Source organism: Malaya genurostris, chromosome 2, assembly GCF_030247185.1.
Source record: "Malaya genurostris strain Urasoe2022 chromosome 2, Malgen_1.1, whole genome shotgun sequence".
NCBI lineage: Eukaryota > Metazoa > Arthropoda > Insecta > Diptera > Culicidae > Malaya > Malaya genurostris.
The window spans coordinates 240,455,933-240,480,888 of record NC_080571.1 but is presented as its reverse complement, the minus strand read 5'-3'; the positions used below and the strand labels follow the sequence as shown (position 1 = coordinate 240,480,888).

The following is a 24,956-nucleotide window of genomic DNA, read 5'->3' as shown; positions in this document are numbered from 1 at the left end:
CAGCAAGAGCGAGGATGCTGCAACACCGCACGAGAGCGAGGAACGATACAAACAGGCGCGGAACGGACAGAACAGCTGTACCGCTCAAATGACACGCGGAAGTTCTATGAGAAAATGAACCGCTCACGTAGAGGCTACACGCCACACGAACCTTCTCACGAACGAACGTGAGGTGATCGACAGGTGAAAGCAGTACTATGACGAGCATCTGAATGGCGAAGCACAAGATACAGAGAACGGCACAGGAATCAATCTGGGTGCACGATCAGCCGACGACAGATTCCCAGCACCTGATCTGTCGAAGATAAGTGAGGAGATCGGCAAGCTGAGGAACAACAAAGCCGCGGCAATGACCAGTTACCAGGCGAGCTGGCACTGGCTAGAGCGCTCCACTGGACGATTTCTAAGATTTGGAAGGAGGAGATTCTACCGCAGGAATGGATGGATGGAGTGGTATGTCCTGTCTACAAAAATGGCGATAAGCTAGATTGTTGCAATTACCGCGCAATCACATTGCTGAACGCCGCCTGAAAGGTACTCTCCCTAATCCTTTGCCGTCGTCTATCACCAATAGCTAAGGAATTCGTAGGGCCGTATCAAGCGGGATCTACTGGAGAACGCGCCACTACGGATCACATATTCGCGATAAGACAAGTACTTCAGAAGTGTCGTGAATAGAACGTACCCACCCATCACCTATTCATTGACTTCAGAGCGGCATACGACACATTTGATCGAGAGCAGCTATGGCAGATAATGTACGAATACGGTTTCCCGGATAAACTGACGCGATTGGTCAAAGCAACGATGGATAGAGTGATGTGCTTCGTCCGAGTATCTGGGACGCTCTCGAGTCCCTTCGAATCTCGGAGAGAGCTACGGACAGGTGATGGACTCTCTTGTATCTTGTTCAATATTGCCTTGGAAGGTGTGATTCGAAGAGCGAGAATCGACAGTTGTGACACGTAACCTTAAGAAAATGACGGAAACCTACATCGGACTGAAAGCTGAAGCTAGGCGTATCGGACTGACCATAAATGCGTCGAAAACAAAATACATGAGAGGAAGAGGCTCTAGAGAAGAAACACTACGCCTCCCACCAGGAATATTGATAGACGGTGACGATATCGAGGTGGTTGACGAGTTCGTGTATTTGGGCTCACTGGTGACCGCCGATAATGACACCAGCAGAGAAATTCATAGACGTATTTTGGCAGGGAATCGTGCATACTTTGGACTCAGATAAACCCTTCGATCGAGAAAAGTACGCCACCGCACGAAATTGACCATCTACAAAACGCTCATTAGACCGGTTATTCTCTATGGCCACGAGACTTGGACTATGTTGGCAGAGGACCACCTCGCCCTCAGTATTTTCGAAAGAAAGGTGCTGAGAACCATCTATGGTGGAGTGCAGATGGAAGACGGAACGTGAAGATGGCGTATGAATCACGAATTCCAACAGCTGCTAGGAGAACCACCTATCGTACGGACAGCTAAAATTGGATGTCTACGATGGGCTGGACATGTCATAAGGATGTCGGACGAAAGCCCAGTGAAAAGAGCAGTTTTTCCAGTAATTCTATATCGTTTCTATAGAAAAGGGAAAAAACTAAGTTCAACAGACAGGCGGTCTCCAATGTAAATTTTCGTAATATTAACTATTAGTGCTATCTTTATCTAGCAACCGAAGCTACTCACGCATCACACCAACTTGTATAATTAGTGCTGATAGAGTCGTATATCTGTCTCATCATTCATCACTGAATTGTGTTGATCCAGCTGTCACCGTAAACAAGATTAGTGCAGTCTTTTGGAGATCATGTTTTTACAAGGTTATGTTCGTTGGACCACAAACTGATGCATTATTTAACAATGTTATTCACTCTCCACTCACATGTTTTGACAGCTGCGTAGAAATGCGCCCGTGCTGTGCTTTTAATGAATTATGCATCATTATTTGAAGTCATCTCGAGCAGACATTCGGTGTAGTTAGTCGTTAATTTCAGTGAGATACTTGGTAGCAACTAGGGCGTGGAACTTGAAAATGTTGCCAAAGACTGAAACATTGTCATTGGCATGCCAATGCCAAACCCGTGACCTTCAACGAAATACGCATTTTAAAGCTGGTAGATCGTTGTAGCAAACAATTAATATTCATAAAATCTAAGGAAGACTAACATAAAGAAGAAGAAAGGTACAGTACTGAAATATACATTTGGGGATCATCGAAAGTTTAACGCGTTTAGCAATTTTTTTCATGAGTAGAGCCGATTTCAACAATCAAGTCACGGTCACTTAATAATATCCGATTAATTTTTTTACAGCTCCTTAAACAACCGAGACACTATGTTATGCAATGTTCGGAAGTTGTTGGGCTATTGTTTTCCATCCTTAGTTTGCAGAAAAATATGCTGCATGCCACGAATTCAATTATAGAAACATTTCACACTAACTTGTAAGCCAATTTCGTGTGCTGGCTTCCACTGCGGCTGGATGCAGTGCAAATTTCCGCCTCATTTTTGCAACCAACCGTAATAATCATCATCTCAATTTTCATAATCATGATTAAACGAGCATTTATTATTTTCATTTCCATGCCTCAAGTTATTTCATTTGTTTTACTTCTCGTTCTTTCGCACTGTCTGGAGGTAAAAATCCAACACGAGAGTGTTTTGTCTGAAAAGCTAGAGCAGTTTGGTTGCGCGAGAAACGGTGAAGGAGGAAAAACCCTAAAGTTGCGGTTTTCTGCACACTTGGCATGGATGTTGGCTTCGGCCAGAGAAAGAAACTGCGCTGTCTATGACAGCCGAAAATTTCCCTTTCATTATCTACAACACGACAATTGCAACGGTGAATTGCATCGGTTAATGCCAATAATTTGACGAAATTGCGATTACCTCATGTCGTCATCGGTTACCTCAAGTGTCTGCTTTCTTTGTGTTACATTTTTTTGCCATTGTGTCGAGTACCGCCGTTGGATGTTGGACGCATGTGTGAAACTTCCGCTCTTTGAGGACTGGCTCAGTGGAGCGATGCAACCGCGGAAACCACCCATGACCAAGATACGATCAAACTGGATGGCAGAAGGAAAACTCAAACGGTAATGAGGCAAATTTGATAATCACTATCACCGGCCGTGGAGCTGTCCGGCCCGGTGGGAAACCGACAGCCGATTGCAATTGTGTGCAGTCATCGAAAGTAACTACACGTGAGTTGGGGAAAGGAAATTATTCTTGATTTTTAATCTTACCATTAGAACGTTAACCTTTTCGGTTCGGTTGCGATAGGTCAGGTTAATTGTTCTATAGGTTAATGAAATTTTTCTAGTCACTTTACCAACGAGGGTATTGGCTGAGTTATTTTGAGACAGCTGAAATCACGCAAGGGAAAATCACGACATATTCAATCAACAAAACTTGTATAATGAACCCAATTTACATTATGCTACAAGCCGTATTCGAAAGGTGTTGTTTCGATTCAGCAGTCATTTGCCTATATGTGCGTACAGTAAACAATGTCCGCGATGATCGCTGTCCACGCCCTCTGTGGTTCTGGGTTGCAGTAGGATTTATGAATCCCAAAAAATTCTTACTTTCATAGAAAATCATGACAAGGTGATGTACTATTGTAATGAGTGAAGGGAAAGTTGATCTCGTGATGTCGAAAAAGAAAGAATTAACATTCAGAACAACGAACGGAGTGGTAGACCTAATAGGCAATTCGATGAAATTGTTTTTTTTTTTCTGGTGGACGAAAATCTGCAATCTGATTATCGTTTGACTATTAGTGCTCTGGCTGATGATATTGTGCACTTTGGACATACTACAGACTAAATATTATTGAAAACTGATTCAACTTGCAGGCGAATAGGGTTCATGTTAAGGGGTTTGGGTTATACTACTTTATTTTTAAATTCTAACCGATCATGTCGGCTGCTCAGCCAAGCAAGTCCGTCTGGATGTGCAGCATTGATGTGAGATCAAACCATCATTGGTTTACCAACGATTTATTTTATTTGCCCGTTGTAACGCGTAAATCTTCATGAACCTTGTTCAATTTAGATCAGTATTCCATTATTAATAGAAAGGAAAAATTCTTTTTCGCTGGATAATTTTTTTTCAGGAACTTGATGTTCCTCGAAATTTTACATGAAAATTAAAAGTATTAATTTATTAATAAGAGTCGATCGAATGTTGCGCTCTATTGACAAAATAACCAGATCATGAAGTTTTCATAATGACAACAAAACAACTTTCAAACAACTTGCTTTTCAGAAATTATTTACAAATATATACCGCGTAATCTGATTCTAGCACTAATTGTACATGGCCTACTTTGACAAAAAATATAGTCATAACTTTTTTTCCTGAAGAGATAGAAAAAAATTGTTTTTTTTCTACAAAGTTCCAGAAATAATGAAAATAATTTACTTTGTCGAAAATATCAAAAGTCTAGGTCGCAACGTTTCGGATATATAAAGCGGTTGTTATGGCAACTCCCTTAAAATCTCTCTTAATCTTCTCTTGTTTTGAATTATGTTTTTGTGCTTAGATTCAAATGGAATATCTTATAGTCTCAAAGCCTGCTATTGAATATAATTTTGATCTGACTTTCGGTTCCGAAATTAAAGGATAATATGTAAAAAATTTAGGAAAAATATGCACTCAATTTTCTTGGAAATGGCTGAACTGGCTTTCAAAAACTAAGAATAAAATGAAAGATCTTACAGTTCTTTCAAAATTGCAGGAACATTTCATCTCGATTCGACTTCCGGTTTCGAAACTAAAGCGCGATAAGTAAAAAAATTTCAATTTCAGGAGTTTGTTTTCTCAAACGGTAGTAAAAACAGGTACAAATCTCCTAAAATTGACTGATAAACTCTTCAAGTTGGCAGAACTTGTTAGTTTGTGGGCATATAAACTTAATTCGGTGCTACTGGTCTCCCATTTTCTGTACCGAAAGCACCGGAAGTAGAGAAGAAAAACTCCAAAAGTAGAACTCACTTTGATTGCATAGCGATGTTTGAACCGATTTTCACAAATTTGGATTTCAATTAAAGCTCACATTGTCTCACAAGCTACTGTGAAATTTCATCCGGATTCGACTTCCGGTTCCGCAATTGAAAGGCGATGAGTGTCAGAGCTTCCAAACCACCATATAATATGATGATACAAAACCGGTACGCACCTACTGTTGTGCTGGTACGGAAGAAGAAAACACAACCCGTCTTTGTTCAATTCCGTGCAGCAAATAATATTCACATATGTACTATTATAAAAAATATTTTGAATAATAATATTTATAACAATATCAATAATAATGTTTTATGCTGCTGATTCATGCTGTTTAGCTTGAATTACATATAAAAAATTCATAGAAACGCAGGTTGGCTTTGTTCGCTAGATTTCGTTTAATTGGTTTAATCGATATAGAGCATGAGAGATAAGTCAACCAATTGGAATTTAAGCAAAGTTTTTGTTTCAATTATCAGTATTCAAAATGAAATATTATTTCATGTATAGAATTTTTGTCTTCTCATATGGAAAGGTTATACAATCACTGTGAAAACTGATCTTTGAAACGAGACCCGAAGGGCCGTTTGTCATATACTATTCGAATCAGTTCGTAGAGTTCTGCAGTCTCTTTCCTCGGAGATAGCTAAACCGATTCTCACAAGTATAAGGTCTTATGGTCCCATATAAAATGCCTGAATTTCATCTGAATCCGACTTACGGTTCCGGAACTACTAAATTGAGCGTCAAAAATTTTATACCGCCATCTAAAGCTACGAAGAAAAAGAAGGAAAAATTCTTTTTAAATAGGCTCAGAACTGTTCTAATTTGTAGGTCATTTTTATTGCTGATCATATGAACAGACTATTTCGGCTCTCGGAATCTGGTTTAGAAAGTATTGGGAATAGTGATCAAATACAGCAAAAAGGATTTCACTCAAATCAAAACATAGAGTCTTACGGTTTCATACGAAATCCCTGAATTTGTTTTGGATACAACTTCTAGTTACGGAAATATAGGGTGTTTTGATTTGTAGATTTAGCTAGATTCCGTTCGAAGAAACTTTTCTCTTTCTATTCAATGAACAGTTGATTTACCTTTCTAACGTTTTCAGGGGAACCGGAAATTTATAAGGAACCGAAGATTTATAGGTGTTTCTTATTCTTCATGATAAATAAATAATCAATAATCCAAATTTGTGTATCGTTGCGACCGATCTATAAATTTAGCCAGATCCGTCACCACCGCAATACACGGAAGGTTTATTCTCATGTATAGGGGCCCGTAATAATGCAATTTCCTCGAGCCCGTATTTTCTCTCGGAGGCCCTGCTAAATGGAACAAAGCTCAAACAATGAATACCAAAAAAATATCACCAATTTAGGAAAATTAACATAGCATGAGTACTTTTTTGAACACAATGTTTCAATGATGTAAAAAGTTTGTTAAAAAGCAAAACTTACCGAAAGCTTTTTTCCAGCTCAAATGGCTTATTTGATAAAGACTTCGAACTATCAATCAAATCAAGCTAATAAATATAATATCTATAACTCTATTTTTGTTATTAAAGATTTATGGACCGAGAAATGGCACGTTTTATTGTAAGCATCCAATGAGACTCGTTTAGTTTAAGACATTCTACAATCTTTTCATTGAATTTTGATTCCAAATTGTTGAGTATGTAGCTGGACTATAACTATAAATTCAACAACGGGGAAAAAAACTTGAGCCGCATCTAAGAATCAACCGACCCCCTTACATTTCTAACCCACCCAATCAGTGCTATTGTAACTGAATATGGAAACAACTTGTTTATGTCCATGGTAGACATTCAACTGATATTCATTATAGCATTGTTAAGGAACCGATAGTTGAAAGCATTCCAATCGAAAGCGAGTAAATTATCATCAATTAGCGGTGGTCCTTCCCACAACAGGGTTTTCGCAGCATCAGGCACTGTTCCTTCGTTTCCCATGAACTCGGTGAGAGGCAAGTTAAGCTCAATCAATCGTGTAACGTGATTTAAGTTCACTTCGTGAAAAAGAGAAACTTTCAATGAACCATTCATACATTGGCATTGGGTGTGTGTTGTTTTGTTTGTTTGTTTGTTTAGCCCGTGAGGTGACACGTGACGACCAACAGTTTTAGTTGAGATCCATACTCACTGGCATTATGCACAGCTCCCTGTTCCGGATCCACGTCCGGCTGCAGATCTCGATCGATACAGCAGGACCATATCATACCGCCGGAACAGAGATCGATCGGTTTTCCACCGCCCAGGACGCACGAGATCGACAGGCCGCATTCGAATTTTCGACCCTTGTAGCGACATGTCTGCGGGATCACTGTAACGAAAATAAAAACGAAAATTAGCTATGGAGAAATCGGTTATTGGAATGATTACGGTGCAGTTAATAAGCGAAGCGTTCAACTGATGAATTGTAAAATGTAAATTGGTTACGTAGCAGACTGGTCAAGTGAATGAATGCGATTGATCGTTCAAGGCCTAGTGACCTACTGCGCAAAAGATCGGGAGGTTTAAACAAATTTAACATGAACAAACAGATTTTTTCCGAAGATTTTGGAAATCAAGTCTATTGGTCTTGTGATGTCCTTTAGAGCTAGCTTGAATATGATCCAATTTTCTACTCACTTAATCAGCCTAACTTACAGAATCATAAAAATCTGAAGATCAAGTTCTGCATTCAAATGTTACACAAAGGCTAAGTTTTTCGGTTGTCAAATATTTACTCACAAATTTATAACTGTCGATAACGGAATTTCGGAAAACAAGCAAAGTCCTGGCATTACATTCCTTTTGTGGAATTTGGCCTTTCTGTTTCAACAGACTTCGCAGCGGATTCTTAGGGTACAGAATCATTGCATGGCTAGTACTATGGATCCTACTGACACTAAGAACCCTTCCAGGTCGGGGTTCGAACATACGATAACTGGCTTGTAAGACCAGCGCCCTATGCATTGAACCACCAACCCGGGCCAAACAAGACTACTAATAATTTCATTGAAGTCTAAAAACAGTCTATTAGTTTAATGTTTCATTGCCTTTTTCTGCAAAACCAGAGCAATTCACGCCAGCTGTGTTTTTTAATGAAAACCATCAAAAGTGTACAGAACCCTTGCATGGCTGGTGCTACGATTCTACTGACACTAACAATCCTTTCAAGTCGGAGCTCGAACATGCGACAACTGGCTTGTAATTCCAGCGCCTTGTGCATTGAGTCGTCAATTCGGGTTCGAACTTACAAACTGCGCGAATAATACGACAACCTAAAATACAACTAACATTGACACCGATCAAATTACAGTAATGAAAAACAATTAGTTACAAAGCTATTCTTTACATTCTTTACTACAATGTGCCCAAAGCACAAAAACGGCTTTTAACCAAACCCCAAAATAACAATAGTTTATTATAAATATTGCAGATCGACGCCACTTCTGATCCTAATTAATATAACAACATCTTCGATGATTATAAGCAACTAGATGCAAACAGTTGAATAATAATCACAACCCAGAACATATCTATTGAATTTAAAAATACTTTGAAAGCAGAAGGCGGCTTTGTATTGCTAACGTGTTGTGCCATATATACGAATTAATAAACACCAGATTTAGTCCACCTCATGCTGTAATGATGTCTTCCTCATAAATCAGGGAGTCAAAAACTCTACTTTGACCCCTAAATAAATGCAAACAGGTTTGTTTGACCTTCAGCTAGCAATACTTTATGATCGTAAGTGTTTTGAAATTAGTTTTGAGGATTTTTCACGTCACTTTTAAAGATCGTCACCCATGCGACAGTTTTAAATGTTTGAATTACGCTGTGATTGCCGAAAGCGGAAGCTTATCGTGTTGAATTACAATGAATAATATCAATAATGTCAAAACAGTCATGTGCACTTCTACACAAATTGGTACCCACGAGGTACCAAAACCTAAATGAATGAATAATAGCTAATTATACATTGAAGATTTGCTTAAGGAGCAAATGAATTTTGGTCTTAAGGTGAAATGTAGTCTCAAAAAAGGCGCGCAAAATTTTAACCGTTTGAGTTGACCAAATCGTCGCACAAAGCATAACAAGAAAAACCGACTCATAGAAACCAGGAATATTTCCAGAGATTGAGTGCAGTGGGCTTGCCACTCGTTTTGTTGGCTTGTAAAAAAGACTCGTTCTTAATTCTTACCACTTTGAATATACATATTCAATCGTTATTGATAGTTATTACTATTACACTAGAACTATGAGTCATGAGTAATTATGATTGACTAACATAAGGTTTTATGTATATTTATTGACTAACTTGCTTACTATGTATAAGCCTGAGTGTCATGTCGATATCTTTGGCAAAAGTTCAGTGAAGGGTTTCACGCCCAAGAGATGATATTTATGTAAAAGTATTCACTTGACACGCGTGGTCGAATTTCTTTATCGAATAAAACACTGGTAAAATAAATTATTGGACTGGAATTACTGCAAATTTATTCCATTCTAATTGACTTTCATAGTCATCTTCGAATAAGTAGAAAGTTGTTATATGATTAAAACTAACTCCACAATAAATGTAATACAAAGACTTTGTTTTGCTTTATTTGAGTTTTTTTATCTATTACAATTACATGGAGATTGTGCCGAATAAACTATGTTCTGATCCTTTATTTACTATAATGATATATTTTCCATGAACGTATATATTTCTAAATTCTGGTGCTGGCTTAAGTTATATCAATGCAATATTTTTAAATGTTTTACATGAACGATAATACTTGGCTTGAATAAATTTCATTCAGTAGCCTGTCAAAGTTGAATTTTAATTTTCCAAAAATTAATTGCTACAATCTGAAGTAATACCTATTATTAAATATTACACAGCCATGCATTTTTGCTTCAGCAAAATTAATGCATTGAACTCAACAGACTTCGACATCACTAGCATTATAAACGACAGTTACTTAGTAAATGAACGAATTCTTACAATACCCATTTTATTGTATTGTATTTTATTTCAACACAAAGCCCAATGCATAAATTCGTGTCATTATTTGATATGTAATTTTGTTCACAATATAAGGCTACCTTGCCCACCGTGCATTTCTCACACCATCCCAATACAAAACAGCAGGGCGCAAGCAATAAAAAAAATGTGGAAATTTTTGTGTGAACTTTTTCAAATTTCTGTTGTTTTGCCTAAAGTTTTATAATTTTGAGTTGCATTTTCAGATTCTTTGTAAAATTCTGCTACAAACACTACTTTACAGTTCTAAAACTATCCCCGTGGAACGGAACAGTAACCGTTTATACCTTTCAAAAACCAATTACAGCTCAGCAAAGCAAAATTTCAAAATTCTAAGGTTACTTAGTTGTGATGCGAAAACTCAAGTGTTTTTAGTTTTTCGAAAATCGGTCTAGTTTTTTAAGAACTGATGCGATGCGCGCATTCCACTACATTTCGCCTTAAGCAGTCATTCGCTTCAATTTAACAAGACAAGTAATGTTGTGTACATACAGTTCTGTAAGGAGTTGGAAGTAATTCAATTCACTAAAGGCAATAAAATATTCACTACGTGGAGCAAGAAAACATCAAGTTCAACGTACCATACATAATACTAATAATCTATTGAAGTGTGTGTGTGTGTGTGTGTGTGTGTGTGTGTGTGTGACCCGCCTTCGTGTGTTAGTGATCAATTTATTCGAACTAATATGTATATGTGAGAGATGCTTTCCGTTAAAAAGGAGGTTTTGAAAGTTTTCTTCGTAATTCTAAATATAACAAGTTTGCTGCGCATACGTTTAAAGAAGGCTATACCCTCTCAGGTGACTTTCATTCAGGACATCATGATTCCGTGTACATCACTTGTCACCTACGACTATCAGTTGACAGCATGTCAATATTATCAAAACACTGTTCACAAGCGTAGGCTGTGTGATAAACTGCGAAAGAACAATGGTATTTCCTTTACAACGGCCCCAAACAACCTCAGTACTTTTGTGACAGCCATAAAAAACAATGACCTACTCTCATCAACGAAACCATTTTCTGCAACTAATGTAGAACATGGTACGCCAGCTCAAGCTAACAACGCACCCAATGTATAAAGACTGTCCCAGAAAGTATGGACGCAACCAAAAACCGCTGCCATTTCGCAATGGTTCAGAATCTGTCAATATTTATGGCTGCGTCCTGTTGTTTGCACTCTTCTCTAACCATTTGTGCAGTTGTTTGTTCGTTTTCATTAGTTGGTTTCGAAATGCGTGGACTTTCAGCAGAACAAAGTCGAACGTGTTGGAAATTTGAACTGCATAATCATGGACGACGAAACCTACGTGAAACTCGATTACAAATCCTTGCCGGGATCACAATATTATACGGTGCGAGAAGGGCAAGTGTTAAACCAGTCCGAGACATCGATTGAAGTCGAAAATTTTATTGAGAAAGCTTTTTGTAGCTGCGATAAGATTTCGAAACCCTTCATCACCACTGCTTCAATGAACAGCGAAATATACATCAAGGAATGTTTACAAAAAACGACTTCTACCCATGATTCGAAGCCACAAGGATTCTGTTGTCTTCTGGCAAGATCTTGCTTATTGCCACTACTCGAAATCAACGGTAGAATGGTATACTACCAAAAATGTCACTTTCGTCCCAAAAGACATGAATCCACCAAATTGCCCACAACTTCGACCAATTGAGGAATTTTGGGCATTAACGAAGGCACATCTTAGGAAACATGTCTCGGCAGCCGAAACCATTCAACAGTTCGAAAAAGATTGGAAAAAAGTGTCAAAACTTGTCGCCAAGAAGTCTGTACGGAATTTAATGAGGAACGTTCGCAAGAAGGTGCGCCAGCTACAATGGCTAAGTAGCAAATGTTGAGAATAATATTATGTTGTTTTAGTCTAATATTATCAGTATGTCGTATAAAATTTGAATATGTAACACTTGTGAATTATTTACAGCGAAATCAAAGTGCGTCCATACTTTCTGAGACAATTTTTAAACAAATGAAAGTTATAACGATGTTCCCGCCAACAACAGCGACACTGCTTTCACTGCTCTTCCTTCTTTTGCTTGATAGCAATGAGCGTCTATCCTCCAAGGAAGAAAATAACAACGAGATCGAAATTTAAAATATTTTTTAATAAACCTTAAATGATCGCTTTATGCTTGAGGGTAAAAAAGCTGAAATCAAACTCAATTAACAAAACAAATGTAACAGAAACTTCCCAGGCATGTAATGGAACTGTCATAGCTTATTGATGTCTATAGCAGTAAAATTTTATTTTTTACGATGCATCATTCTCAGAACTGAGTCATTATATGTACACGTCACTCGTGAAAGATTGTGTTGGTTGCGAGGAATTCAGTGGAATTTTAATTACAAAACGTCGTTTCAATATACCATAAGTTTACATTTCAAATTTGAAATTTCTGCAAATTGGTTTCAATAAAAAGGTGTGTTGAGGTTTGCTTAGTGGAATTTTACTTGCAATCATGTTCATGAAAGCTCTTTGCTAAGCCACATAAGTCAATGTCCAATCAAATAATATAACAACAAACATCAGTCTTACTTGCTTCTGCAACTGTTCATAATAAGGTTACCAGAGTACATGAACATGACGTTTAACTACATTACATTACACATAAGTGAAATAGGGATTAAATAGAAGTGTTTGGTTGGAGTTTTTGTGTTTACTCAAACATGTACACACATTGGGCCCCGTTTATAGTTCAAACTGAAAGAAATCATCAAGTAAGCAGCGTTCGTAGGATAGAATTTCATTTCAGTGGGACGGGTATAGCTTGATGGGTTAGTCGATGCCTTTCACGCAGCCCACATGGGTTCGATTCTCAAAGCCCACAGAAAGCTTTTCTGGCCCACAGAGACGAGTCACCTTAAGGTTAAAACCTCTATAATTGAAACAAAAAAATCATTACCATATTATTATATTATGATATTATGAAATAGATTTTCTTTATTCTTTTTTTGGCACTGATTTGTACCATTCTGATATAAATGTCCTGGGGAGTCGATATAAAATATGACGCATTAGGCATTTTTAAGGCATCTGACGCACTCGAGTATGTGCGTGTGTAACAAAAGTATAACTAAAATATGCTTTAAAGGTGGAACTCTAGGAAAATTAGGTTTTTGCCTTTCTGATATAAAAAGGTTATGCAATCACTGTGAAAACCGACTTTCGAACCGAGGCCCGGAGGGCCGAGTGTCATATACCATTCGACTCAGTTCGTCAAGTACGCAAAATGTCTGTGTGTATGTGTGTGTGTATGTGCGTATGTGTGTATGTAACGTTTTTTGCACTAACTTTTCTCGGAGATGGCTGAACCGATTTTCACAAACTTAGATTCAAATGAAAGGTCTTGTGGTCCCATACGTAATTCCTGAATTTCATCGAGATCCGACTTTCGGATCCGGAAATATAAAATTTTATACCATCACTGAAAAGAGCGAAAAACCGTATAAAGTTTTCTAAATCGACCTCAAATCTTTTACAATTGATAGTTTTTATCAGTAGACGGTTAATCAAATCTATTTCGGTTATTCTTTTAAGAATCGAAGGAAAAGAATTTTGAAGAATAGCACAGTATTATATATGATAGTATGATTGATATGAGAAAGGCATCATTACACCACTAGGTGGATTAAAACAGGTTTTTATTAATTGCTTTAGTCGATAGATATGTTTTTTTGAGAATAAAATTGCTAAGCTACACTACGAATATTTTCTAAGGTGTAGCTCTTTGAATTTCTTCGCGCCAAGACATTGCTATAAAATGCGACGAACTGATTCGAATGGCATATGAAATTCGGTTTCTACAGTGATTGCATAGTCTTTCTCTACGAGAAAGTCAAAAGCTTCAATCTTAAGGGTATGTTTTTATAATAGAATTTGTAACAAGGAGATTAATTCCTTAAACCTAGTAAAATTAGTTATCCATTTTTTCTAGTTAACAGATCTTGTTAGTTGTTAACATATCGATTTATTAGACACGGTTGAACTGATTTTCACTAACTGAGATTCTAATGAAAGCTCTTAAGATGTGATTTTTCCGGTTATTATTTTTTTTCACGCTGAAAATATGTCCCATCTGCATTCATGCGGAACCAGCATCGCGAAAAGAATTTTGAGAACTTCAATTTTACGGAACGGTAACATTGTTGTTGGGCGACCGATTTTTGAAATTTGTTCACCGTTGGCACAAATTGTAGTTGGTATCAATAGCAAATCGGGTGATGTGTAAAAATTTGTACACAGATAAAAATAATTACATTTATTTTCATGCACATATTTCGAGCAGGAAAAGGAATATAAAGCTATTCCTCAGGTCTTTACTTTCCAATATGCTTTAAAACAAAAGTAAGCGTAAATTGAAATATATTGTATAATTCATTCAAGTTTCATGGCATCCTTATTTACTTTTACATCGATGATGGTTTTCAATTGAATTTTTGTTTCAATTGATGTCTATTTCAAGCAAAGGAAAGCCTTGGTATTACATTCCTGTAGTGGAATTTGACCTTCTGTTTCAACAGACTTCGCAGCCGATTCAGAGTGTACAGAACCATTGCATGGCTAGTGCAACGATTCTACTGACACTACGAATCCTTTCAGGTCGGGGCTCGAACATACGACAACTGGTTTGTCTATTTCAAAGTATCATCGAATTACATGTCGTGTAAATTTCAATATTTTCCTCTGTGTAGGTCATCACTATGACTTTCAAGATATTTATGATCATCGTAAAAAGTCTCATCTTTTCTGAGGTCATCCATCCGGTTCAGTTTTCACTACAACTTTTAGTACACAGATAAAATATTTTGTGAATTTACATTTATTTTCATGCACATATTTGGAACAGGCAACTGAATGGAAATTTACATTACAAAACTAAGCGGTTTGTAAATATAGTCTTCTTCAATGAAAAACTAAATGCAATTCAATGTGATTTTACATCAACCATGGTTTTAAATCACATTTCCGATTCAACGGATGTCTATTTTATAGTACTATTGGTTTACATGTCGTGTAATTTTCATTTTTTCTTTCTGTGTAGACAATTCTATTTTCGCTGCACTGATTCTTTCTGGAAATAGCACATTTCTAATAGTGAACGAATTCCGAGAATTGGTTGATTAACAATAAAGTTATGATTCGTTAAAATGAAATTTCTCAGCATTCACTTGAGTTGTTGATATCAAAGGAAAAAAATAGAAAAGCTGATACGTAATTCAATGATACTTTGAAATAGACATCAATTGAATCAAAAATTTGATTGAAAACCATCATCGATGTAAAAGCAAATTATAATGCCTTGGTTTTTCAATGATTTACACAGATAAAAATATTTACATCTATTTTCATGCACATATTTGAAGCAGGAAATTAAATATAAAGTTACTCCTCAGATCTTTACTTTTCAATATACTTTAAAAGCAAAACTAAGCGTAAATTAAAATATGTTGTATAATTCATTGAAAAATCAAGGCATTCTAATTTACTATTACATCGATTATGGTTTTCAATCACATTATGGAATTACATGCTTTTGAAGTATATTGAAAAGTAAAGACCTAAGCAGTAACATTATATTCAATTTCCTGCTCCAAATATGTGCATGAAAATAGGGTAAATATTTTCATCTGTGTAGGGCATCTTTTGGGCGTGAAACAAACCTCGAACGGGAAAAATCAAATTTTCACTCATTTACCTTAACCGCGTCATTAGCTACATAGTTTTTGAACCAATCTACGAATTTCACGATATTCTAGGATGTACCCACACAGAAAGAAAAGATGAAACTTACACGACATGTAAACCGATAGTACTATTAAATAGACATTAGTTAAAACGAAAATCTGATTTAAAACCATGATTGATGTAAAATTACATTAAAATTCATTTAGTTTTTTATTTAACAAGACTGTATATTTACAAACCGCTTCGTTTTGTAATGTGAATTTCAATTCAATTGCCTGCTCTAAATATGTGCATGAAAATAAATGTAAAATCGCAAAATATTTTTATCTGTGCAGGTAACCAGTAAGCAGTAAAACAACCTTTTATGAGCACCGAAAATTCTTATAGCTCTATATCTGCAATCTGAAAGTTCATCTGTTGTAAATCCCCGATCAACAGAGCATAACAGGATTCTATCAAAATTATATGTGATCTTAATATTTATATCTCATTATGTTATAAATATGATTCCAAATCAGAAGCAAACATTCAGATTTTATTAAGATTATAGTAAGTCCAGATATTATATTAAGGGCCGTTACATTTCAGGTAAAACTATACTAGAGAATTGAAAAAAGAGTTCAAACACTTTTGTCGATCATGTTTTTGACTTTCAATCCGAAAAATGCTATGCTTCAATAAAGAGCGGTAACAAACATTTTTTCCAATTTCACATACCTGAAGAATCTAAATTTACGAAAATCGATCTAACCATCTCCGAGAAAATTAAGTGCACATTTTTAATCAAATATACCCGCCAATCGACATACATACATGTACAGACAATTCACTACTTCATTTGAACGAGCGAACTGATTCGAATTGAAAGTCGGCCCTCTTGGTACAAAGAAGAAACAACTGAAAAACTATCATTCATTAGTTAATTTCCTCAGATTATATAAGGTAGTTTTGTTTCACTGAATTTAATCATTTCCGTTCACTTACAACTCGACGTGAACATTTCAAAAGGGCCTTAAAACAATTGACAGATTCTCTTTGTTTACTTTCTTTCGATTATATCTGCGTTATTACGCAATTGTTCGTTACATGTATGATACTATTACAAAGCTGGAGATATTTTCTTTAATTTGTATATGCAAATTTCGTAAGTGAACGTGAAAATTTAGGTGTTATTAACAGAAGAGAAAGTAAACAAAGAGAATCTCTCATTGGTTTATGTGCCCTTATGAAATGTTCACGTCGAACTATTCTCCAGAATCAAAAAAAGCTTGCTCATAGTTCTAAAATAGCCCCTTTGTCATTCCTATGTCGGTTGGAAGGAAACGACGAAAGAGGTGGAGAGCGATAGATTATTTTTGTAGCAATATGGACTTACACTAGTTATTATATGATGCCAATATATGCTCTCAATCTCAGTTAGTTCTCATGCCCCGATGCAATCGTAACGTATGTTGGCAACTCAAAACTTCCCGGTTCGAAACCAGTCGCTCAAATGTTCATGTTTTTGCCTTTCTCATATAGAAAGGCTATGCAATCACTGTGAAAATCGACTTTTTAACCGAGGCCCGGAGGGCCGAATGTCATATACCATTCGCCTCAGCTCGACGAACTGAGCAAATGTCTGTGTGTGTGTGTGTATGTGTGTGTATGTAACAAAAATATGCACCCACTTTTTCAGAGATGGCTAAACTGATTTTCACAAACTAAGATTCAAATAAAAGGTATTATGGTCCCATAGCTTGCTATTGAATTTCGTTTGAATGTGACTTCCGGCTCCGGAGTTATATGGTAATATGTGAAAATTTGAGAAAAAGTTTACACTCAATTATCTCTGGAACAACTCAACCGATTTTCACAAACTTAGATTCAAATGAAAGGTCTTATAATATCCTAAAAATTTGTGGAACATTTTATCTGGATCCGACTTCTGGTTCCGGAACTAAAGCGTGATAAGTGGAAAATTACCGATTTTATTAGTATTTTTCGACGAACGATGGTTAAAAACAGGTACAAATCCCATAAAACTGTCTGATAAATTTTTCTAGTTTGCAGAGCTTGTTAGTTTGTGGGCATGAAAACTTAATTCGGCACTACTGGTCCCCTCTTTTCCTGTTCCGAGAGCACCGAAAGTGGAGAAGAAAAACTCCTAAAACTAAATTCACTTCGATTTCTCTGCGATGCTTGAACCGATTTTCACAAATCTTGATTTGAATTAAAGTTCATACTGTCTTTAAACCTACTGTGAAATTTCATCCGGATCCGACTTCCGGTTCCGCAGTTGCAGAGCGATGAGTGTCAAAGTTTTCAAATCGCCATATAGAGTGACAATATGTAAAACACCGAAAGAAGAAGAAAACACAAAACGAACAAGGCGTGCTTTGTTCTATTTCGTACACGTTGTGTAGTGATGTCAATAATAATAATAGCAATCCTACTACATGTTTCATGCTGCTGATTCATGCTGTTTAGCACGCAGTAGTAACAGAAACGCAGGTTCGTTTCGTTAGATTTAGTTTAATTGGTTTAAACGAAATAGAGCATGAGATAGTAAGTATAAGTTTAACTACGTTCAAAACTGTTCCAATTTGTAGGTCATATTTGTTGGTAGCAAACGAACCAACTTCGGCTAGTCCGTTCATCTGAATCCGGTTTCGGGAGAATTGGAAATTGTGATTAGAAACTGCAAAAAGGATCTCACTCACTTTTCTTGGAGATGTCCGAATAGATTTTCACAAACTTATAGGTTCAAAAGAAAAGTCTTACAGTTTCATACGAAATTCCTTAATTTGTTGTGGATACTACTTTCGGTTCCGGAACTACAGGTGAAACAGGATTTATAGAGTTTGTGAGATTAGATCCGAACAAACTATCCTATTCCTATTCAATAAACAGTTGTTTTTGCGAATTTCACGGTTATAACATATTTATGATGTAATGAGTAATATGAGAAAGGCATCATTACACCACTAGGTGGATTAAAATAGGTTTTTTTATCGCAAATCAAATCGCCTAAAGGTATACAATTTCATCTTACTTCGCGAAATCTATTTTTAGATTTGCACGATAAAGCCTTTCCCCCTAAAAAATAAGTAATAACAGCTGAAAAGTCGTACTAAATTTGTAACAAATTTAGATATAATATTGATATTTACATATCAAGTTTTGTAACAATTCTGTTATCACCTAGGTTAAATTGAGTTATAATTTTTGTTATTTTAACTATTAACGAGGCCAAGATTATGACTAATTTAGATAGAAAAAACGAAAAAACCCCAGATACAATTTTGTTATCTCTTGTTGATCGGGTCAATCAGAATTTAGCTTACACAATGCACAACTGTCGTAAATAAGCATGATTCATGAATTACCCAATATATTGCCAAAATCGGTCCTACCTCAGTCTCAAGAGCGAATAAAGTTCCAATTAGCGATGATTTACTGTCATAGTGCGGCATTAGTATGTGCTTATTTGTTATTTGGGTAAATTTTTAGAAAAATTGGTTGAGAAATAGCTGAACTATGACAGCTCGAAATTACTTTTCCATCTTGTTTCAGGCTTGGTACTTGAAGTGTTAACTGAGCTTGGTCTACCATGCAGGTCTTTTTTGGTAATGATAAAACAGTCTCAATTCGGGTATGCTAGGTACCAGGAATCGAAAGTACCGGTAATAGTGTTTGAAAAATTTTGAAATAAAAAAAACCCTGAATTTTTCGTATAAAGGGTCATACTGTATTGGGTATGGGTGTATGGATGCACATATGTAACATTAATGTTTTAGGTTCAAATGAAAACATTTCTACGATTTTAAATTAATTTAGCCGGATCCGCATTCTGGTTTTGGCAGGTGAATAATGTTGAAATGTCATTCTTCATGAAAAGCACATAAAAACTCTTCAGAACCATTCTAAAAACTTTTCCACTTCATTAGATTATAGCCAATCAAAACGACCGTAATTACTACCTTGATCAAAAAGTTCCAGGAATTTATTCAGAAAATTAAAAATACAAGATTGTTCATCAAAATCGATATTGTCTCCTTGGAAGTACTTCCCATCGACTGCAACACACTCATGCCAACGCTTAATCCAATCCTCGAAACAGTTTTTGCCTTTCTCATATAGAACCCAAGTAGCAATTAAAACTTGTTATAATTGGCATGTTTCACAATTACTTCATATCGGTTATTTTTGTTAGATATGTTAGACAATTGATTCAACACGTTTTTGTAAAGAATGTAAAATTCATTCATATTACTGCTTGTGAAACCAACTCAAAAACCTGAATGGATTAAGTTCCACATCCGGTTTTTCAACTGACTGTACGACAAGATCATTTGAGCAGTTTTGATTCCGATTTCCACTAAGTAAATATTACTGTTGTGAAACACATGAAACAAGAAACTTGTTGTACATCACTCAAGAAAATGCGCTTTTCCAATCGCATAATTGTAGCTACTTGGGAAAGGTTATGCAATAACTTGAAAAACCGACTAGCAAAATGTCATATACCATTCGACTCAGTTCATCAAGCTGAGCAATGTCTGTGTGTATGTATGTGTGTGTATGTGTCAAATAATCTCACTAGGTTTTCTCGGAGATGGCTGAACAGATTTTAACAAATTTAGATTCAAATGAAAGGTCTTATGCTCCTATAGGAAATTCCTGAACTTTATCCGGATCCGACTACCGGTTGCGGAGTTATAGGGTAAAGTGTGTTAAATATTGTACACCGTCACTTGAACCGGCGAAACAAAAACCGTAAAAAAAATCTAAACTCTACTCAATACCGTTATTCCCAATTTAGAGTAGGATGACAAAATTATATAAAATCTGTACAACATGTTAGTTGGTGGCCGTACGAACCGACTTCGATTATACCTGTTCTCAGGTTCCGGTGCTGGATGTACATATAACAGTGAACCCACTTCGTTTTCTAATGGATGGCCTAACCGATCAGAGAACTGTTTCATTCTCCATGTTGTACTAGTTATTGCACAAGCAATTTCTTGGTTTCTTTCAAAAATCGAAGAGAAACATTCTGAATAGAATACCACAGTATTATATATGAGAAAGGCATCATTACACCACTTGATGGATTAAAACAGGTTTTGTATTCAGTTTTCGGTATGGTCATCAGAGCCATCTGAGATGTTTCCATTATCTCATCTCGGGGGCTGAAACGCATTCCACGGAGCGGTTTCTTGAGCCGACCGAATAGGAAAAAGTCGCAGGGAGCCAAATCAGGTGAATTCAGTGGTTGTTGAATGGTATTCGTTTTGTTTTAGCCAAATGGCATTGTGTGACGGTGCGTTATCGTGGATCAAGATACATGATTTGTTTGCTCACAAATCTGGTCTTTTTCGGTGAATTGTTTCACGTGTCAGAGAGTTGCCTTAAAATAATTTCGGGGCAACACCAAGTCTTAATGTTTCATGTATTTCTAAGACAAAACGAGAGAACATTGAAAATCCGCGTGAATAAACGTCGCGTTGCTTCGGAAATTCGCGTATAAAACCTCGTAACTTCGAAAATACGCGTAAAAATCCGCATGAAAAAAAAAATCCGCATGGAATTTGTATGGCACTTCTGAATTCTATCCGAATGCATTTTACGGTGTAGGAAGGACAACAAGGTGATGAGGCCTTAAACTTTCAAACCGTCGTTAAGAGCAGCAATTCCAACGACGTAAAAATTCTTCTAAATTGGGTTCAAAACTAATCCAATTTACCATTTTTTTTAGTTTTTGGCCATTAGAGCTGACGTCAATTAAACTGGTTCCCGAATTCAGTTTCTGGAAGTACCGGAAACAATGGTCATACAAAGCTTTGGTATAACATTACGTTTAGTAGGATTCCATAGCGTACAGAACTACTGACGCAAAGAATCCCTCCAGGTTGGGGCTCGGTCACACACTCCAGAATGGAACTCACTCACTTTTCTCAGAGATGTCCGAACCAATTTTCACAACCATAAAAACCAACCTTGAACTGAAATCTTAAAGGTCCAATAAATTGTTATAAAATTTCACTGTTATTCAGAACGCAAAAGAAAAGATTTGGGTCAAACTGTTCCCAAGGTTTAGGCTCAAATAATGTCTATAGTATTCATTAAATTCAACGAAAATTTTTTTGAGGAATATGAAAACACAAGTATTATGAGAATGGGATCATCCCTCAATTAGGTGGATCGAAACAATTTTTTGTTTTAAAATAGTAGGTTTGGTCAATCTTGAAAATCGTTTTCAAAATTTGAACGCTGAAATTTTGGTGTAAACCAACACACACAAGCATTTAATTTCTAGTGTAATATGTATCAGACAAAATGAAATCAAATAATATATTTTAGAAGCAAATGATAACAGACTTTTTCACGAATGGTTTTTCAACAGAAAATTCATACTTCTCCCTAGCAATTCCATTAAAGAGTTTGGCCCATAATCCACATTATTGTTGTTGAACGTTTGACGTTTTCCGAGTGCTTCCAATATCAAGATGTCCTGCTCTTGTTGCGGCGATGGAGTCCTTTCGGCCAGTATCATTCCTAAACACAACACCACAACCAATGAGACACATCCAACCGAACTCCTTCGTCGTCCGTAGCGGGAAACACGTGCACGTTTACTGCTGACATCATGATTACGCGAACATATCGCTTGGGAAATCTCACTGCAATGGTACTTCGGCGAAAGACCCGTCATTTCTCCGCCTCTTCACCAGTAACTACTTCTCCGAAATTACGAAAGTGGCTGCATGAGTAGCAACAGAAAGAAAAAAAAAAACGACAAAACCCTACTAAAGCAGCATAACAGCCGAATCTAGGTTTTTCTTTCTTTTGTTGTTAATTTGTGAAGACGGCCCAATTGAATTGGCCAACTGGTAGCCCCAAAAAAAAAAAACACTTCACGCTTGGACCCTCTCTGCCTGTTATGCAATTAGGTCATATTTTTGGCATTGTATCATTTCACTTTTAATGAATATTACACGAAATAAAAAAAAAAACAAAGCGTTTCCATCTGCTTGCACCGCAGCGAAATTTTTATACTTCTTTGATGGCAGATTTCACATTATCATTTTACTATAACTACCACCTATGCTTGTTGCACTAAAACGAAAGCCATTCAAAAGGTTATTTTTTCGCTAAGGTTCCTCAATGCAACAACATCGGCAAAGGTCTCCGTCGGTGTCTACAGTGATCAGGGAGACAATGAACCCGGCAAGACCCACACACTGGGACCACAGTCGATGAGAATTTTTCTTCCTTTCTTGCTCTCCCTCCACCTCCACCGTTCGAAGCGGACAATTTCACTTTCGATGCGAGCAAGTAATAACAGGGCTGCTTCTGCTGCCAACAAAGATCCGCATCGCGATACCAAGGTGAACCGCGGGCGAGGTTTCTGGTTGGACGGTTCCACCGCGGGTTCCGGTTCTTTGTTTCTCACTTGTGCAACCCGACTTCGGCCAAGGGCAGCACCTTTCTTCTGATGGCGGGAGTCTCCCCACCCACGCAGAGTAACTACGGTAACGCCTCGATGCTCGAACCCGAATCAGTACACACGATCGACCCTCGGAGGCAGTGCAGACGAACGTTCGCCTTGGTAGGTGATACTGAACTGAAGCAAGACTTTCCTTGGGGGCCAAAGACAGCCGCCACCAAAGCCAATCGGTCTCCTTCGTGTCCGTTGGTTGGGCAGGGATGGGAGCAAAAATGAAAACAAACATTCGTAGGTTCGCCGGATTGGATGCAGTTTGAAACGGCAATAAGTGCGCGTGTGATTGCCGTTGGTGAAATTTCTTGCTGAGAATCAGCTGGCTGGGCAGTGTTGTCAGCGTGCGACTGAATGGATAGGTTGAAATTTTACAATCGAGTATCACATGTACAGGACGTAAGACGTAACATTCAAAATTTATGCAATTAGTCAATTGTAATCAAATATTACTCATACGACCATCGTGGCAGCCAAGGTAAGCATCATTTCTTACCTTTGCACTACTACCCACTAGAGGCAGCACAAATAACTTCAAAAGTCACTGTCAAACATTATTTACTTTGAAATTGCAAAACCTTCGTGAAACTGCAAACAGCAGCTTTTATAACCAAAGTGTAATCAATTCATCAATAGAAATAAAAAACCCTTCTTAATCCGCCTAGTGGTGGGATAATGCCTTTCTCTTCTTTCATAACGGTCTCATGAAAATATATTTCATACTTTTATTAAATAATTTCGGATACTAATAATGAAATTTCCCAAAAAGAAAAAAATTTTTTGATGCCAAAAGGCTTAGAAACGTCGAGATTTAGTGTCATCTCGAAAAAAATTGTTTTTGAAAAAATCGACTGTTTGGGACTTAAAAAAATATCAAAAAAGTCCTAAAATGTTGATTTTCTCAAAAAAAAAATTTTTTTTGAGATGACACTAAATCTCGACGTTTTATGCAGTTTCAAGAGTTTCGGCATCAAGAAATTTTCGATTTTGGATTTTCAAGATCGAAAATTTTCAAACCTTTACCGCCGGGCAGCACCCCTTACGCATGTTCGATTTAGCTCAAATTTTGCATGAGTACATTTTTCGTGATGATTAAACTTTTGAGCATTAGCGCTTTACGAAATTAGAGGTGATCCCAAAATATTTGAGCGGTAAAAATCAACGTGTTTAGCCGGTTACGTCACTTATACCATCATATATCTGGAACCAAAAGTCACAGCCATTTGATCTTTGAACTTTAAAAAGTTCCAAATTTTGGTCTACGAGCTTTATGAACGGTCCCAATAGGCAGAACTTAATCGTAAGTATCTGTTGTTGTATTTAAGGCAGCAACACAATTTCTTCTCTATACCATCGGAAATATGCTCAGCAATTTATGATAAAATTTTCAGTGGTATGAGATAATCACAAATAACTCGAAATTGAGTTTTTCTAAAATGTTTAGTATGAACGCACATTAAGGTGCAGTTCAGTGCCAAAAAAGGCGCGCACAATTTCAACCGCGATAATTTGAACGAATCATCGCACAAAGCGTATCGTGCAAAACCGGCACGTAATATTTTCATTCATTGAGTGCAGTGGGCCTTGCTTTGTTCGCTAGTAGAACAGGCACTAAATAACAAACTATAATTCGCCCCAACTAAGTATTCTTAGAATTTTGAAATTTTGCTTTGCCGAGCCGTAATTGGTTTTTGAAAGGTATAAATGGTTA

At 36.8% G+C, this 24,956-nt stretch overlaps 1 protein-coding gene across 4 annotated transcripts in view; it reads right to left on the bottom strand.

The window, feature by feature from the left end:
• LOC131428311 (serine proteinase stubble) overlaps positions 1-24,956 on the bottom strand; it is an 83,459-nt gene that overhangs the window by 18,329 nt on the left and 40,174 nt on the right. For 2 of the 4 annotated variants that reach the window (XM_058592170.1, XM_058592172.1), the window contains exons 1-2: positions 22,162-23,323; positions 7,181-7,360 (exon numbers count right to left, since the gene is read on the bottom strand). In XM_058592170.1, coding sequence (XP_058448153.1) covers positions 7,181-7,360; positions 22,162-22,459 — 478 coding nt within the window. In that variant the 5' untranslated portion in view covers positions 22,460-23,323. Of the gene's footprint in view, positions 1-7,180; positions 7,361-22,161; positions 23,324-24,956 lie in introns of those variants that run through there. The other 2 variants (XM_058592171.1, XM_058592173.1) reach the window with 1 other exon arrangement.